A 15,292-nucleotide genomic window follows, 5' to 3' on the forward strand; every position below is an offset into this window, starting at 1 on the left:
CTAGTGAACTTCTGGTTTAATGATGGCTTCAGAAAAATCCTGTGTGGAACAAGTGTCTACAGGCTGGGTTACCTTTTCCTTATGTGATGGCTTAATGTTTTCTTGTTTTGCTTATGCACTATTAATGCTCATCAATGCAAACTCAATTTGTGAGGGTTTTTTCTTTCTTATCTCTCCTTTTTTTTAAATTTTTGTTGATTTAGAATAGATGCTGGACAGTTGTTAGTCTAAGAAGTTCAGATTAATATAAATGAAGGGACAACAAAATTTTAGTTTGTGTTGAGCTGTATTGATTTGTGTCATGTTTGTTGTAGTGCTTTGCTGTTGAATTCAGTAATGTCAGCATTCAGAGCAGAGTTTATTGCTGCAAGATCTATGGACTTCATTGGCATGATTAAGGAGTGTGATGAATCTGGATTCCCAAAGGTAACTTTTTGTGTGTAATTTGTAACAATTCCTCTTTGTTGTCTGACAGTTCTTTGTGCTTGTAGTTGCTTACGTAACTTGTATGTCATTTGAATAAAAGGTGATTCGATCCGAAAAATCTTTCTGTACAGTGTGCCTGCTAGAGCAGTGTTGGATGGACATGCATCTTCTGCTTTTAATTTAAAATTGCTCATTATCTTTCAGCATCTCCTCTTTCGCTCCTTGGGATTGAACTTGGCATTGGCTGATCCTCCTGAAAATGATCGCCATCAAATATTAAATGAAGCCTGGAAGGTTATAACAAAGCTGAAAAACCCACAGGTGAGTTATTGTCCATTCTGTTTCATTACTAATTTTGTGTTTAGGGCAAAATTGTAGTCAGTTGTTCAGTAAGCATATGTTTAGCATGACATGGTTTACCTTTTCTAAGTATACACAGGTGCCAAAAAATATGATGCCTGGTAATATGTAATATCTCTGTATGATCCCTGCTTCTCTGAGCTCTACTTAATAACTCATAACTTAATTCTGTATAACATAGTTCTACATAAGCAACTTCTGAGGTTTTCATTAGTGCTAGATCTTTAGGTCTGCATGAATCATACCTCAGGAGTTAATTCTTTGAAGTGTAATTTTTGTCAGCATGTTGCTCATAACCTTCTGTAAATATTGGTAACCATAAGACGTATGTATTTCTAGGATTATATCAACTGTGCTGAAGTGTGGGTGGAGTATACATGCAGACATTTTACGGTATGTGAAAAGTACTTTGCTTTCTTTGAAGGTTTTCTGATACAGACTGAGTGACTATATTAGCAGTTTGGTATTAAAAATGGAAAAGCTACAGCTATTCACTATGAGTGTGTAGGACTTCAGCAGTGAATGAAAAAATGTATTTCCTTTCATGAAAGATGAATAGGGACAAAAGATGCAGCTTTGAAGGAGTCTTCACCACTCCCCACTACTGCATATTTCTTATCCTTTTATTTTAATGGCAAATGGACCACTTTAAGTAACGATTTACTGGAGCTGTAGCTAAAGTTCCTGGCTTAGCTAGAGCTCCATAGAAAGCTGATGCTTTGACAAATGGAAATAAATTATCCAGCTGGTTTTCAGTGACTTGAATTATGTGCCAGTTTCATGACTGAATTTTGTAACCTCTTTTTTTGCTACACAGAAGCGAGAGGTCAATACAGTTTTGGCTGATGTTATCAAACACATGACTCCTGATCGAGCATTTGAAGATGCTTACCCACAGGTAAAGAATTTATTTTGCCGAATCTGTAAAAATCTGATTTGCACTTCTTGAGACTGCATGCCAAGTGAGGTATGGATTAGTTGAAGAGGTTCCAGAAGAAAGTTTTTGTGGTTGCTTGGAGGGAAGATAAAGTGCCTTCAAGAAAAGATTTAACAAACTGGTTTGGTGTGTGTGTGTTTGGTTTTTTTTAGTCTAGAGAGCTGGAGGACATGCAGACTATGAATCGGAAAAATCTGCCTAACTATAAAAAGTAAAGAACAAATAAAGCCTGGGCAGGTTAGTCAGCCTCTGTTCATGTGAGTTCTGATAAGCATGTTGGAAAAACATCTGTTAGGACCAGCATAGCTGTAGTTGATCGTGCTTTGGGGAAAGAAATTACATCGATGAATGCTTGAAGTTTTCCATGAAAAACTAGGGAAGAATAATCTCTGGTGTGGATAGTCGTAATTTAATTTGTATTACCATAATTTTTCCTTTTTTCTTCTCCCCCCCCGCCCCTTCAGCTGCAGTCAATTATTCAGAAAGTTATTACCTATATCTATGACTTCTCTCTGCTTTTTTCAGTGGTAAGTGATAGTCTGTTTAATAAATTTTTAAGAACTATTCTGCACTGTTTCTGCAAGAGAATTTGCCTGACTTGGATATTTAGTTCGTTTGCAAGCTCACATAGTGAGAGGACTTTTTATCAAGTAGATAAGTGCAGAAGTGTTTTGGAACTCTGCTGCTTACTACTTAAATATTCGTTTAACGCCTTAGAGGCATTAGATTCTCTGTTGCTGATAGCGGTTCCTATGTTATGGTATATACTTAACATACTCTGTCATAGGGCCTAAGTTTGGCACTGAAACAAAGTGAAACTTAGGTCAGAGATTGTGCTTGAGAGAAAGAGAAACAAAGACAGCAGGTGTCAAAAGTACTGAAACCAGTTGAAGGGTAAAATACAGGTCTGACCCTGGGGATTTGGAGTCAAGTCTTGTTCACAAATTGCTCACATAATTCTGAAAAGCTTACCCTCCCTATATTCTTGAGATTATAGAGGAACTACATATTTCAGTATCTTAACAACCTAAACTCTTATCTTTGAAGAAAATTTGAATGTCTTGGACCTTTATTAGTTGCCCTGGATACATGCAAAATGGTTGCTGGTGTGGCCTGTTTTTAATATCCTGCCTTTTGTTCCATTAGATGTCTGAATTTGTCGTGTTCTTAAGCTGTTTCAAGCATATGATTGCTTTTAAAAACTTTGTAGTATTTGATTTAAACAGTTCTGTGTTTGGTGTTTTTATTCTGCATCTCTGCAATTCATAAACTGATAGGCCTTTCCGCCATCGGTGCTTTTCCATTTATTATGCTCTTTCATCCTTTAAGATGAATTGCTGTCTTCAAGAAAGATTAAAATAATTTTGACTAAAACAGCTACGATTATAACACTTATCCAAAATATTTATTGTTTTAGTATGTTTGTAAAATACCCGATTTTACTTGTTTATGTATTTGTTCTTTCAGGAGAAATTCTTGCCATTTCTGGATATGTTCCAGAAGGAAAGTGTGAGAGTGGAGGTTTGCAAGTGCATTATGGAATCTTTTATTAAGTAAGTGGAGAATATTGAGATTAAACGCACTCTGGAGGGTCTGGGGAATGTATTGAAAGACTGCTAGGGAAGATGAGTCAGTCTGTAGCCCACTTAGTTTATGAAGGTGTTCCAGGCTATGGGGAAAGAAAAAAGAAAATATGTCGACTGACTGTTTAAATGTTCACAAAGCAAGCTGAAATTGTGGTAATCGGGTAATCGTATTGATGCTGTCTTGCTGTGGATTAACGGAATAGTTGTTCTCTGAGCTTTTTAAAATTTGTTGCCTTAGTTGGTTTATGAAATTTATTTCGTGTTCCAGTTGATGTGACAGCACAGAACTGTTACCTTGGTATGATGGAGGAAGAGAGACAGACAGTCTCTTGTTCCAAGCTCCTATTGTGTTGAAAAACGGATGTTTCTACAGTTGAAAATGAACTTGGAAGATGAGGTTTCATCTTCAAACATTGTAAAAGTCAAACAGTCCTTTTCAAATAATTAACAGGTTCCTTGAAAATTTTTTTTTCTTTTTCACCTTCCCTTCAAGTATTTATATACACTGCTAGGCCCCCCCCAAGCCTTCTCTTCTCACAGTCCCAGCTCTCTTGGCTTTTGCTCGTATGAGAGATGCTGCAGCCCCTTAATCATCTTAGTGGTGCTCCACTGAACGTGTGTCTCTGTACCTAAACGTGACATTTAATCCTTCCTGTCTGTCCGTCAGTAGCTGAGAAACTGTATTACTTCTTGCTAGATCTAGGATTGCTTTGTTTTGATGTTTTTAGATTGCCTCAATGCATCACATGTCTAGCTTGTCGTGTCCCCTAAGGAGCCAGATTCTGTGGCTTGGCAGTAAAGCTCCATGTATTAAAATAATATTTTTTGACTGGCATTTGTTGGAATTGCATGTCTATGAACCATGTCATCTTTGGAGTTCTGATGTTCCGATGGTTAAAAACTGAATATAAAAACTTCTGTAGTGTAATACAATGCTGATGATTGGAATTACGCATTAAATTGGTGTTACTCTGTTCATTGTTTTTCATTTTGACAGAGCAGGATTTTTCATCGCTTTTTCTAAAATATTTTGTAGGCATCAGCAGGAATCTACAAAGGATCCCGTCATACTCAATGCTCTTCTGCATATCTGCAAGACGATGCATGATTCTGTGAAGTAAGATTAACTTTACTCGTACTAATAACTACCATTTTTGCGAAGTTTGGCTGCTTGGTGTATATAGTGTTGCATTTCTGAGGCTGTTTGTTTCGTGGGGGATTAAGACATGAATCCAATTAGTGGTGAGGGAAGAGCTGTGCAGTGAAGTGGCAGCACGTACCATTTGCTCTTTAATTACTGCTTTATTTTGGATACTGAAGCAGAATTTTAAAAGGAAAATAGCAATGGTTTTGTAGAGTTTCTAGTGAAGGAGAGGAACTAAAGAATCCAATCTTTTAAAAATATTTTTGAGAGTGAAACCAATGTAAGCTTTGAGTTATAGTGAATAATAAACTATTTTTGAGATTTTAAATGAACGTGTAGCTATTAAAGCACAGATTGCAATACTCAATTATACCTTTCTCGAGGCCACTTTTTTCAGCCGTTACTAAGGAGTATGAAATCTTTAAAAGGACACCTGGAAGATCTCTAGGAACTTGTGTAGGGAAAGCTAGAACACAGAAGCTCTTGAACCATCTATGTCTTTCCCCTAAATCTTTTTCTTCTCTTTTCCCCTTGACTTTGAGTGCTGAGGTTGTTAGGGATCCTGGGTGCCCTGTTGCACCCTCACTGTTGGAACAGCAGTTGTGCAATGTGGCAAACAGTTGTGATTTGTAGGTAACTTGCGAAAATCATGGAGAAATCTGTGTCTGATTGAAAACAGAGCCAGGATCACAGTGCTGCAAATTTTAGATCTTAAGAGCAAAAAATCTTCCTCTTTTCTGATTTGGGTTGAATAGAATTGCAAGGGCACCATTTCTTTGGCACTCTGAGCACAGAGCCTCTTAGCATGGCAGATGTTGTAAAGGAACTTGTAAGTTTCTCAGCCTTGATATGTCACAAATGCAAGATTTATTGCCAATAAAGAAGTCCAATTTGGCATGTAATTCCAATTTATACCAGCTAGAGTGCTTTATTTTGGGTTAGAGCACCTTACTTGGCTGTATGTTGCGCTAAAAGCCACTTCAACCTTTAAATAGAACAATATATTAAAGGTAAAACAGCTTATTAAAAAAAATTAAGCAGTTTATGGCAATCGATATTTGGTGCTTCCTCTGATGTTTTGCCAAAACATTTTGATAGTTTACTGGGATCCTTAAAATCCCTTAAACCGGCAGTCCTTTTAGCTGAAATAAGGTGGTGTACATCGTTAGCTTGGTTCTGTTGTGTCATCTCTTACTGGCAAATTGTCCTATATTCTAACTATCTTAAAGTAACTCTTGCATCTGTGTTTACATCCTGGTTCAGGAGGCTCCCCATCCATTGTGTAGGGCTCGCTGACCCCCGTAACAGCTGTTGGAGGATAACAGCCTTTAGACTGGTAGGGGTCTGATTCAGAATTGAACTGGAAACCTATAGCTGACCCGGAGATCTCATTACAAGTCTTCTGAGCCTTTCAGAGCCCATCAGTTGACTCTTTTGATTGGCAATGCACTAATGAGCTAATCATGCTGAGATTTTCTTTCCTCCTTTGCTGAATTTGTATAATAAAACTATTGTTCTCTTCCCATCTGGTGTCTGAGCTAGGAAATTGGTAACTGATACACTAAAGGTCAAAGCTGGAGCCAAGTATATAATAGTAAAAGGATTAAATTGTATTAGTTAATTGTAATTTAACTTTTTGTTCATCCATTTTCAGTGAAAGAGGTTTGACTTATTGGATTTTCATGTGATGTAAATTTGTTTCAAATCAGATTTGGACTCCTGCTATAGAATAGGTATCTGTGATAATCTTGAAAAGAAACTCTTTTTACCTATCAGTTTAGTTCAGTTCGTACTGAAACATCAAAAAGGCAGCACTGTAACAAGGTGATGTTAATTATTTTTTAAATTACGTGGCAGGGTTAGTTTAAAAAAAAACAAAACCAAAACCAAACCAAACAATAAACTAATGTTAATAAAATAAATACACTTTAAATCGTGTATATAATAGTTAACGTATTTTGAAAGCTTTTCCCCTTAAATAGGATAACTTTCTTCTAAGAATAGATTTATTAATTTCTTTAGATTTTTATAATCAGTTCCAGTTCAAGTTCTCATGTTGTAACACAAGACTGAAGACGCTTGCTTGCTGCAGTGAAGAACATTAGCTTAACTTCTTTCTCCTCATGCCAAAATCTGAGTTTCTGTAAAAACTAGACACTCAGCATTTTTACTTTAAATTCCAAATTAGAAAAGAAAAGTTTGGTGCATCATTGACTTAGTGAGATTCGTACTAAAATTAGTTTTATTGCTTTATAACTAAAATGACAAGCTTAGTGGTCTTAGTGTACAATAAATATTTTATATGGACATAACATTATATAAATTTGTATGTATCATTTGAACCTTTACAAATAAATAAGATAAGCAACATTCTACAATTTGCCATATACATTTTATCTTACAGTGCACTAACACTTGAGGATGAGAAGAGAATGTTAGCAGCTTTAATAAATGGATTCATAAAAATGGTGAGTGACAATTGTGCGCAACTGTTGGGGTGTACCTTATAGCTCGGATTTTCTCGAGATTCCCATGAGAAACAGGTGCCTATGTAGCTGAATTGGAGACTGTGTGTCTGACTTGCTTAACACACTGAACCCCCCAACCAGTGTATTTTAGTGAAATAAGTATGTGTAATTTGAAAGAAGTACCATACAGCGTTAAAGCTGACCTGCAATATGAGAGTTTAAAGTGCACATGTGTTTATTTAAGCATATTTTCTGCTGTTTTTTTTAAATCTCATGTAAAACATGGTAAGTATTTAAAAGTTAAACAGCAATTAAAGTCTTGCTGATTATAGCATCAGAGAGGACCTTTATGTGAAAGAAGTTCCGCTACCCAGCTCTAAATGGAACTAATACCGGCTTTAAAAAACACAAAATAAATACAACTTGTATGTTATTCTTCTCTCTGTTTATCTTAATTTACAAATAAGGTAATTTGTATCATCCCATTAGTAGTTCCACAAAAACTCTAGTTGTTTTGTCTTGAAATTTATTTTTAAACCTTCCCTCCCTTGCTCTTATCCCAATAAAATCTTTTGTTCTTGTCTGTTGGGTTTGAGATGTCAGTTGTTTTAGGGAGGTGTTCTCAAGCTTTTTTTATTCTCTAACCTGGTATTCTCAGTGCTTGGCTTCTTTCTTTCACATAGTCAGCGCTGACAGGCTTTGTCTCTACTTATCCTCTTTGTTCTTTGTTGCAATTCTATGAAGTTATCTCTAGATGGTTGCTTTCTCTTCAGCTACAATAATTTGCTATTTAATATGTTTTAATACAATTTTGCTTTATTAAGCTTTCTATGCAGTATAATTTCATTTAGGAGGGTTTCCCACATTCAACAGTATTTGATGTGGCTTTATAGTCTTGGTTTAGGGGGAAAAAAAAAATCCCATAGCAGCAAAATGACTAGTTATAAATTTTAAACCAGCACACATTGAGATGTGGAGGGAAAAGCAGTTGTAGCAGTCATCCTTACAGTCAGGCTTTTTTGTGGAAAATTTTATATTTTTATAGAAATTTTCTTGAGACTGGGACTCAGCAGTTGCACAGAAAGAGGAAAGGTGAAGACAGTTGTCTGTAATGTAAGAAGCAATCCTTTCTTTTCTGATGCAGTTCCTTTGATCTTTCACTGTATGGATTAAATGTAACTTTTATTTTAATTCTGTAAAAACTTCTTTTGGATGTGGCTTGAGAAATAATAAATAATGCAACCTTTACTTTTATTAGAAAAAAAATTCCATTTGAATACATAAATGTAGACTGCCTGGAGACTGTTTCTTTTGCTAGGCTTTTAATTGACAGCTGAGACACTCCAGCTGACAGCACTTGGTTTTTTGAAATCTGGAGGGTTGGAAGTAGGGTGGTCTCACACAAGGGTTGTTTTTTGACTTCTCTCCTGGCAGCATACAAGGTTGCAGGCTTTTGCCATACTATATAAGCATATATTTATTAACCAAAGTCAAGGAAAACCTGCTTTTCTTACTTATCTATCTAGTTAGGAAAATGCTAATTACTCTTGGATGCCCTTTGTCAACTAGAAATTACAGGAACCTGAATACAGATTTACTGATCTCTCTTTTTCTGTTTTTTTTTGTTTTGCTTTTTAAGTATGAACTATACCAAGCCTTTGTCCCTGTTCTGTGAAGAACCAAGAGTTCTGCTAGTTTTGAAAACAGTTCACAAATCTAGGATTTAAATTTTGTTTTCTTCATGAATACTTGATCTGAAATGAGGCAGATCATGTGGAGTATGGACAAAAAAAAACCGCAGCAAAACTCTCAAGTTTCCCTGAAGGTTAAATATTGGAGAGCAGACAGTTAAAAGGACAGAGATTCTTCAGGTGCTATTTTGTTTTTAATGATGTTTTTTTTTCTTGTCAATATATGGGATTTTGACGTTTGAATAGCTGTGGTTTATCTGTATGCACTTTTACGTGTCTTAAAGTTAATGGCCTACAATGGTAAAATCTAGGGTTGTTTTTGTCTTCTATAGGTTTCATTTGGCCGTGACTTTGAACAACAGCTGAGTTTCTACGTTGAAGCCAGGTCAATGTTTTGCAATCTGGAGCCTGTTCTAGTCCAGTTGATTCATGTAAGCTACAGTTTATCTACATTATCTTAATAAGTGGGGATATATTTGCAGTTCTCCCATTACCTGCCCAGATTATTGGTCTATGTCAAAATAAGTCTTAAGTATTTTTATCAGGTGTTTTTTAAAGTAGACTTTGATCTCATCTCTCATTTTGCCACCCTAAACTCTCTGAAGTTCTTGCTTGACAGGCATGCATAGTATCATTGCAACAAAGAAAACTGACTATCTTGCAAGAGATTTCATGTCTAATAAAATAAATGGCACTTTTGTGCATTCAGAATTTGGATTCTGCCTTCTATAATCCTCCATCTAGGAGAGATTAGACTGTGTCTGGCTGCAGACACGGGCAGAGTCCCGCTGTGATTGGGAAGGTTAATCTCCTTTCTGTATTGAGTCACATGTCAGGTGAGCATTAGCTGCATCTGATTCCTTTGCAACATTGTATCTTCTCTTAAATCCTTTATTTATTTATTTTTTTAATAAATGTGTTAGCTAGAAATCGTGATTTTCATGCCAGGAAGGAACCCATGACAGCACTATAACTGGGAAGAAAGGGATGATCTAAAACCTTGAATAAGTCAACAAGTCCACCTTCACAAACCTTCAGAATCGTATTTGGTTTAAGGAACAGTCGCTAAAATTCTCCAAGTTAAAACTAAATAGTACGGTGAGGGCACACCGTAACAGGGTCACTTTTGACAATTTCTATTCTCTAAATGCATGCAGTAAAAGATGCAGTTTGTTATTTGCTGCTGCCTGATAAATCTGTGCATTTTTCTTAATGGTTTGCATTTGGGTTTTATGTGTAGTCTGTGAACCAACTAGCAATGGAAACAAAAAAGGTGATGAAAGGAAATCATTCCAGAAAGACTGCTGCATTTGTCAGGGTAGGTCTGATTCTAATAATCTTCGAGTTTGCCTTCTTAGCAGATAATACTGTCTTCTGCCACCTAAGTTTATCATTTTTGCAAAAACAATGTTAGTATTTTGATGCTGTTTGTAGCCTCATTTTCTCTTGTTACCATTGATCTTTACTCTCTAAAGCCAAACACTGCTGTTTAAGAGGAGAAAAAAAAAAAAGACCCAAAGCATCTAATAGCACCTTTGTGTTAAAAAAGAGCAGCAAGATTGACTCCCACTCCAAAGGAAGGTTCATTGGAGAAGTGTTTGTGTGAGTTCTAGAAAGCTCAGCTTTTCAAGTTCTCTTTCAAATAAAATACTTCATTTCTATGTAACTCAGTCACAGAGAGAATGAGAGATGGGGGAAAAGACTGTATTTAAACTTCTGTCTTGTAGTATCAGTGTTGATATGCTGAAATCAGTATTGGAATTTCAAATGAAGTGCTCCTTTCAGCTTTAGTGCCTCTGGGTCTGTATGATATGGTCAAATGAGCTTTGAGCTGTGCACAGGCAATGCAAGTTGCTTGTGTTCCCCTCTTCTCACCTGAAACGTAGCAACTAGGATGTCTTCATCTACATGTGCTGGGAAGGTGTTTGCATGTGCTACCATTAATGAATGGATTTTTGTTCATGGCACCTGTGCGTGATGTCCTCGACAAAGGACCACTAGGGTGACACTGGCCAGCTTCTGTATGCCTGGGAGCTACTTGCTCCATCGAGGTGTTTGGGCTGTTCCAGTAGGTCTAAAGCTGCAGCAATGCTCCACTAGGTCTGCTGCCTCCCAAATACACCTGATGAACCTGCTTGGACCAGTTTGACAGATGGATTGTCCCTGAGGACCAGTAGTCTGCTTTTCTAGTTAGGTATTGGTCTTGAGCTGCAAGCTGGTTACCTGAGGACAGAGGAACTTTTTGAGCTAGAGTCATAGAGTAAGTTTGGAGCTAATCTACTTGTGATAACAATTAATAATAATAAATATTGTTATAATTATTGAAATAATAATGAGAAATTTGAAGTTGCTGATTTTGGACTTCACATAGTGTTTGGTTTTTTTATTGAAAGTCTTTCCCAAAACTGATTTACAGATTTTGATTCCTAATTGTGTATAAAATCAGTAGTGATTGCTATAACTCTAAGTTAGAAATTTTCTTCAGTTTCATTTTTTGATTTGCTTTAGGCTTGTGTTGCCTTCTGCTTCATTACAATTCCATCTCTGAGCAGTATCTTCACACGTCTTAATCTGTACCTACACTCTGGACAGGTTGCTCTGGCAAATCAGTGCCTTTCACAAGGTAAGGCATGAATTTGTCTACTTAAAGGTTCTCTTATTTCAGAAATATTTCTATCTAACTTGGTTGAAATGATAAGTCATATATTTATGACATAATTAAAAATCAGCCCTGTTTCAAACTTGTTACAGTGAAAACTTGTCAAATTAAAGCAACACTTCAATTCTAACACTAATCCTGTGATTTAAATGACCAAGACAGCTGACTCTAGTGGACAGTCATAGCTGTGAGGTAGGGTGTCCTAAATTACTTAGAAATTATGGAAAGCGTGGAATGTGTTTCTCCTGTGTAATTATGCAAGCATTCTAATTCCAAACGATGTGCTTTATTGTAACTATGGAAAAAGAAACTAGTTCATCTGTGTATAGTTCACAGGCCGACAAAATCCTGCAATGATCTGGAAAAGGAATTAAAACTTGGGTCGATGACACTGGAAGCTTGCTATCAAAGCACACGCATGATAAATGCTTAGCTAAGAAAAATGCCATTATGTCAGAGTGAAACAATGGAGTAATACCAGATGATATCAAGAATGAAAAATATTTTTTTCTTTTTTTGATCTGAATTATTGGTTGAACCAGGGCCTGAGTACAGTTTTTAGCCATCCTGTTAGCTCAGTCTTACATAATTGGAAGTTCTGACAGAAAGGGATTTGAGGATCACTCTGGCACCAGAATGAGCATTAAGTCTCTATCACCATTTAATATGATCTTGTTCCTGTTCATACCACAAATGGAAGACAGTTACCTATTCTGAAGGTCTTCTCATACCTTTAACTGTTTGCAGTATCTTTCTTTTCCTTTTTAAAGTGATGTCATTCTACTTTGTTTTGCAATTTTAATACTGACTTTAAATGTCTGCGTCCCAATGGTAATTGCTTTTCCTTTACATGTTTTCAGTGGAGCTGTAAGAGTAATAGATTGGATTACTTTGCAACATCTTTTGTTGTGGCTATTGATTCTTTGTTTTAGCTCTGTCCTTCTTCACGAGAGCTTGTTTTCCAAGCTCTGCATTTACCAGTAAGTTCCAGCTGCACAAACAAGCTGACTTAGGATGCTGATTAAGACTTTTTAGTACAGGGTGACTGTTCTAATTCTTTGTTTTGAATCTGATGCTGCCCATATAGCAAAGCAGAGGGATTTAGAGTAAAGCTGACTGTTGTGTCCAAGTATGTTGTGCAAATAAAAGATCTGCAAAGTCTATTGTTGTGCAATTAGTATTGTGCAGTTTCTTTGTAGATAACAGAGTTTACCAAAAATGGACTCGTTTTTTCTTCCTGTGGTGTTTTGTTTAATTGACCAGCTTCCCTTATTCTTTGTATTGATTTTTGTTAATGTTGCTGTGTTGCAGTGCATCTCTTGTTGGAAGCAAATCCAAAGCATTTTTTCTGTAATATTTGTTCTTTGAGGACTATGCCCATGTTGGGACCAACTTTGTGATTTAATAATCTTTCAATTTATGAACTTCTTTTCCACTGTTTTTGTGATCCAGGTCTTCTCTGAGTGAGACTCCTGGGCCCCAACAATCGTCCAGATTTTTCAGTGTGAGAGTTTATAAATGTGCACAGCTTGTTGTTTGACATGTGAACATAGTGCATTCACTAAACGATGAATAAGATCCCCATTCTATAATCTTTTAAGGTAGCAGGTATATGCAAAGTATGATGAACTCAGTCTCTAAAATGCATATTTGTTAACCACTATCTCCTGAATTTTAGACCCACAAGCTAGAGAGAGGAGCATTTGGTCCATCTCAGCTTTTGTTGAAATGAAGCATGTGCAGAACTCTGGTGTTTAGTAACTCACTTCGTTTACCAAGGTTTTATTATTATATACTTTTTTGCTTCCTTAGAAAAGCTTTTTTGGGCATAATTTTGTATTCAGAGACATGTCACTTGCATGAATAATTTAGCATGTGTTAACCAGTTAGGCAACAGTGAGACCAGTCTTGGGAAATCTTTTGTGAACTGTCTTTGCATACTCTGATGTATTGTTGTCAGATAACATGTCCTTGAAAGTTACTTTTAACACAGTTTAATCTGTATCTCCACTGAATGCATTTCATGTGTATAAGAAGTACTGATTAATTCATAACAGCAAATTTAAATCCAGTTGGTTAACTGAGCTAACTGATGCAAATTAGATACTGATCTACTAAAACCAATGCAGCATAAAGTGAAGTTTTAAGTGTGCAATTAATGATAGCATTTGGCTAGGAAGTAAAATTGTGCCTTGTGTGCAACCTTTATTTCGTGCTAATTGGAATTAGCTTAATTGGTTTAAAGTTGGGAAGAGAAATAAAACTGAAAGGTAATGTACCCAATCTGATAGCTCAGTTAGTAGTGCGGCACGCGTGTGTGCATGCAGTTTCTCTTTAAAGATTCCAGCTGCTGTTTTTAGCAAGTTAAATGCTTGGATTTTTTTTAAATTTTAAGTTCCTACAGGGAGTCTAGCTATCTCAGTGAGTTGAATTTTCACTTAAACATGTAACAAAATTAAATTTCCCAGGATATACTTCTTTTGGCAATGGAAAGATTTGTCTAAATTGCTAATGTAACTTGAAAAAGGAGTAAAATTGCCTTTTGGGGTAGATAAGAGGAATTTAAAAGACTGCTTTTTTATAAAGAGGATGTGCGGGTCGTAACAGTAAATAAAGTTTGCCAGTCTCAGGATTGCACTGATAAACTACCAGCAACTGGAGAGCCACAGCTAATCTGTTTATAACTGGGGGAGTTTGGGTTTTGCCTCATTCCCAGTCTCAAGGGGCAGCAGTAATAGACAATCAGTCCTAGTGTCTCGCTGTTCCAATTTCCTCTCAAATCAGAGCCTTGCCTGCTGGGATTTGCCACACTGTTAATCAAAGCAACTGTGTGGTGCTTGTTTGAACTCACCCAAATACCTTCAGTATTAGAAAACTGTAATTGTAATTTTTCTCGGAATAGCTTTTCTTAATACAGTGAAATTGGGTCAGAAATATGAATTTATAGGCTCATGAGAAGTCCAGTATTAATACATTGACAGATGTCTGTCCAGGTATGTTGTTCAACATGTGTTAAACATGACTATTGTCTCTTGTCTCCAGCTCCCAAGAGGTGCTTTAAATAAAATGGATCTGTAATTACATTCAGAGTGTTTTAGGTGATTTTGTCCCGGATGCATAGTTTATACCTCTGGAGAGCCTATTAAGACCCCACCTTAGAAAGGAAGATGCTAGATTTTACAGAGATATGTGCTTTTCTTTTTTCTTTTTCTTTTTCTTTTTTTTTTTTTTTTTTTTTAACTGAGCCACAGAACACTGCATGCTGCCAACACAGAATAATAAATTCTCATCAGTCATGCCTTCTATCATAGGGAGTGCTTGGACTAAATTGAGATTAAATGCATGCTCTGTTGTGTTACTCCTCTGGATTTTTGAGATACAGGTATTAATTTAATGGCACATATTTCCTCCCTGTGGAAATGCTGCTTTTGCCTGTCAAAGAACAGACAGCATGCTTTTTAATTGTCGGTCACAGCATTCAGCAGGTGGGAAGAGATGATGCAACTTTCTGGTAATGTGTGTTGAGCATCATTGTTATTTTAAAGGCCGTGAAATCCTTGCCTCGCTTCAGAAGTAACATGCTGAGTGAATAAAGTAACTCAACTGATTCTGTGTGACTAATTTCACTGAGATATTGTCAAACATATAAAACTTTGTAAAAATGGAGTCTTTGTCCCCCAAATGAAATTATGCAGATCTTTATTTTGTTTAGCAAATGCAGATTTAATTCTGAAGCATACAGTGCTTAATGTACAACTAGATACTTGTTCTGTTCTTCAAATGTAGCTGAAACAGTTTCACTAGTACATAGCAAAAGGAATTTCTTTTTCTACTTTGAAAAATGTAATTTTTTCCATGAATGTTCTTTAAATATGACAGTCTTCAGCTGCACTTTGGAGAAAGTATGGTGTGGAATATCTAGTAAGTAACTTTTAATTATAGTCTAATAATGTTTTAGTGTATTTTCTCAGTAGCATTAGATAACGATTTTTAGTATTCCTTAGTAATCTCCTGAAATCTT

At 36.2% G+C, this 15,292-nt stretch overlaps 1 protein-coding gene across 4 annotated transcripts in view; it reads left to right on the forward strand.

The window, feature by feature from the left end:
- The window catches only part of VPS35L (VPS35 endosomal protein sorting factor like), a 56,570-nt gene that overhangs the window by 21,922 nt on the left and 19,356 nt on the right, over window positions 1–15,292 (forward strand). For 2 of the 4 annotated variants that reach the window (XM_086473368.1, XM_086473366.1), the window contains 11 exons: window positions 315–426; window positions 631–747; window positions 1,126–1,179; window positions 1,604–1,684; window positions 2,188–2,250; window positions 3,191–3,276; window positions 4,346–4,426; window positions 6,858–6,921; window positions 8,945–9,043; window positions 9,853–9,930; window positions 11,121–11,235. In XM_086473368.1, the coding sequence (XP_086329494.1) occupies window positions 315–426; window positions 631–747; window positions 1,126–1,179; window positions 1,604–1,684; window positions 2,188–2,250; window positions 3,191–3,276; window positions 4,346–4,426; window positions 6,858–6,921; window positions 8,945–9,043; window positions 9,853–9,930; window positions 11,121–11,235 (950 nt within the window). The remainder of the gene's footprint in view (window positions 1–314; window positions 427–630; window positions 748–1,125; window positions 1,180–1,603; window positions 1,685–2,187; window positions 2,251–3,190; window positions 3,277–4,345; window positions 4,427–6,857; window positions 6,922–8,944; window positions 9,044–9,852; window positions 9,931–11,120; window positions 11,236–15,292) is intronic. The other 2 variants (XM_086473365.1, XM_086473367.1) reach the window with 1 other exon arrangement.

Source organism: Leptosomus discolor, chromosome 14 (assembly GCF_034619465.1).
Source record: "Leptosomus discolor isolate bLepDis1 chromosome 14, bLepDis1.hap2, whole genome shotgun sequence".
Classification (NCBI taxonomy): domain Eukaryota; kingdom Metazoa; phylum Chordata; class Aves; order Leptosomiformes; family Leptosomidae; genus Leptosomus; species Leptosomus discolor.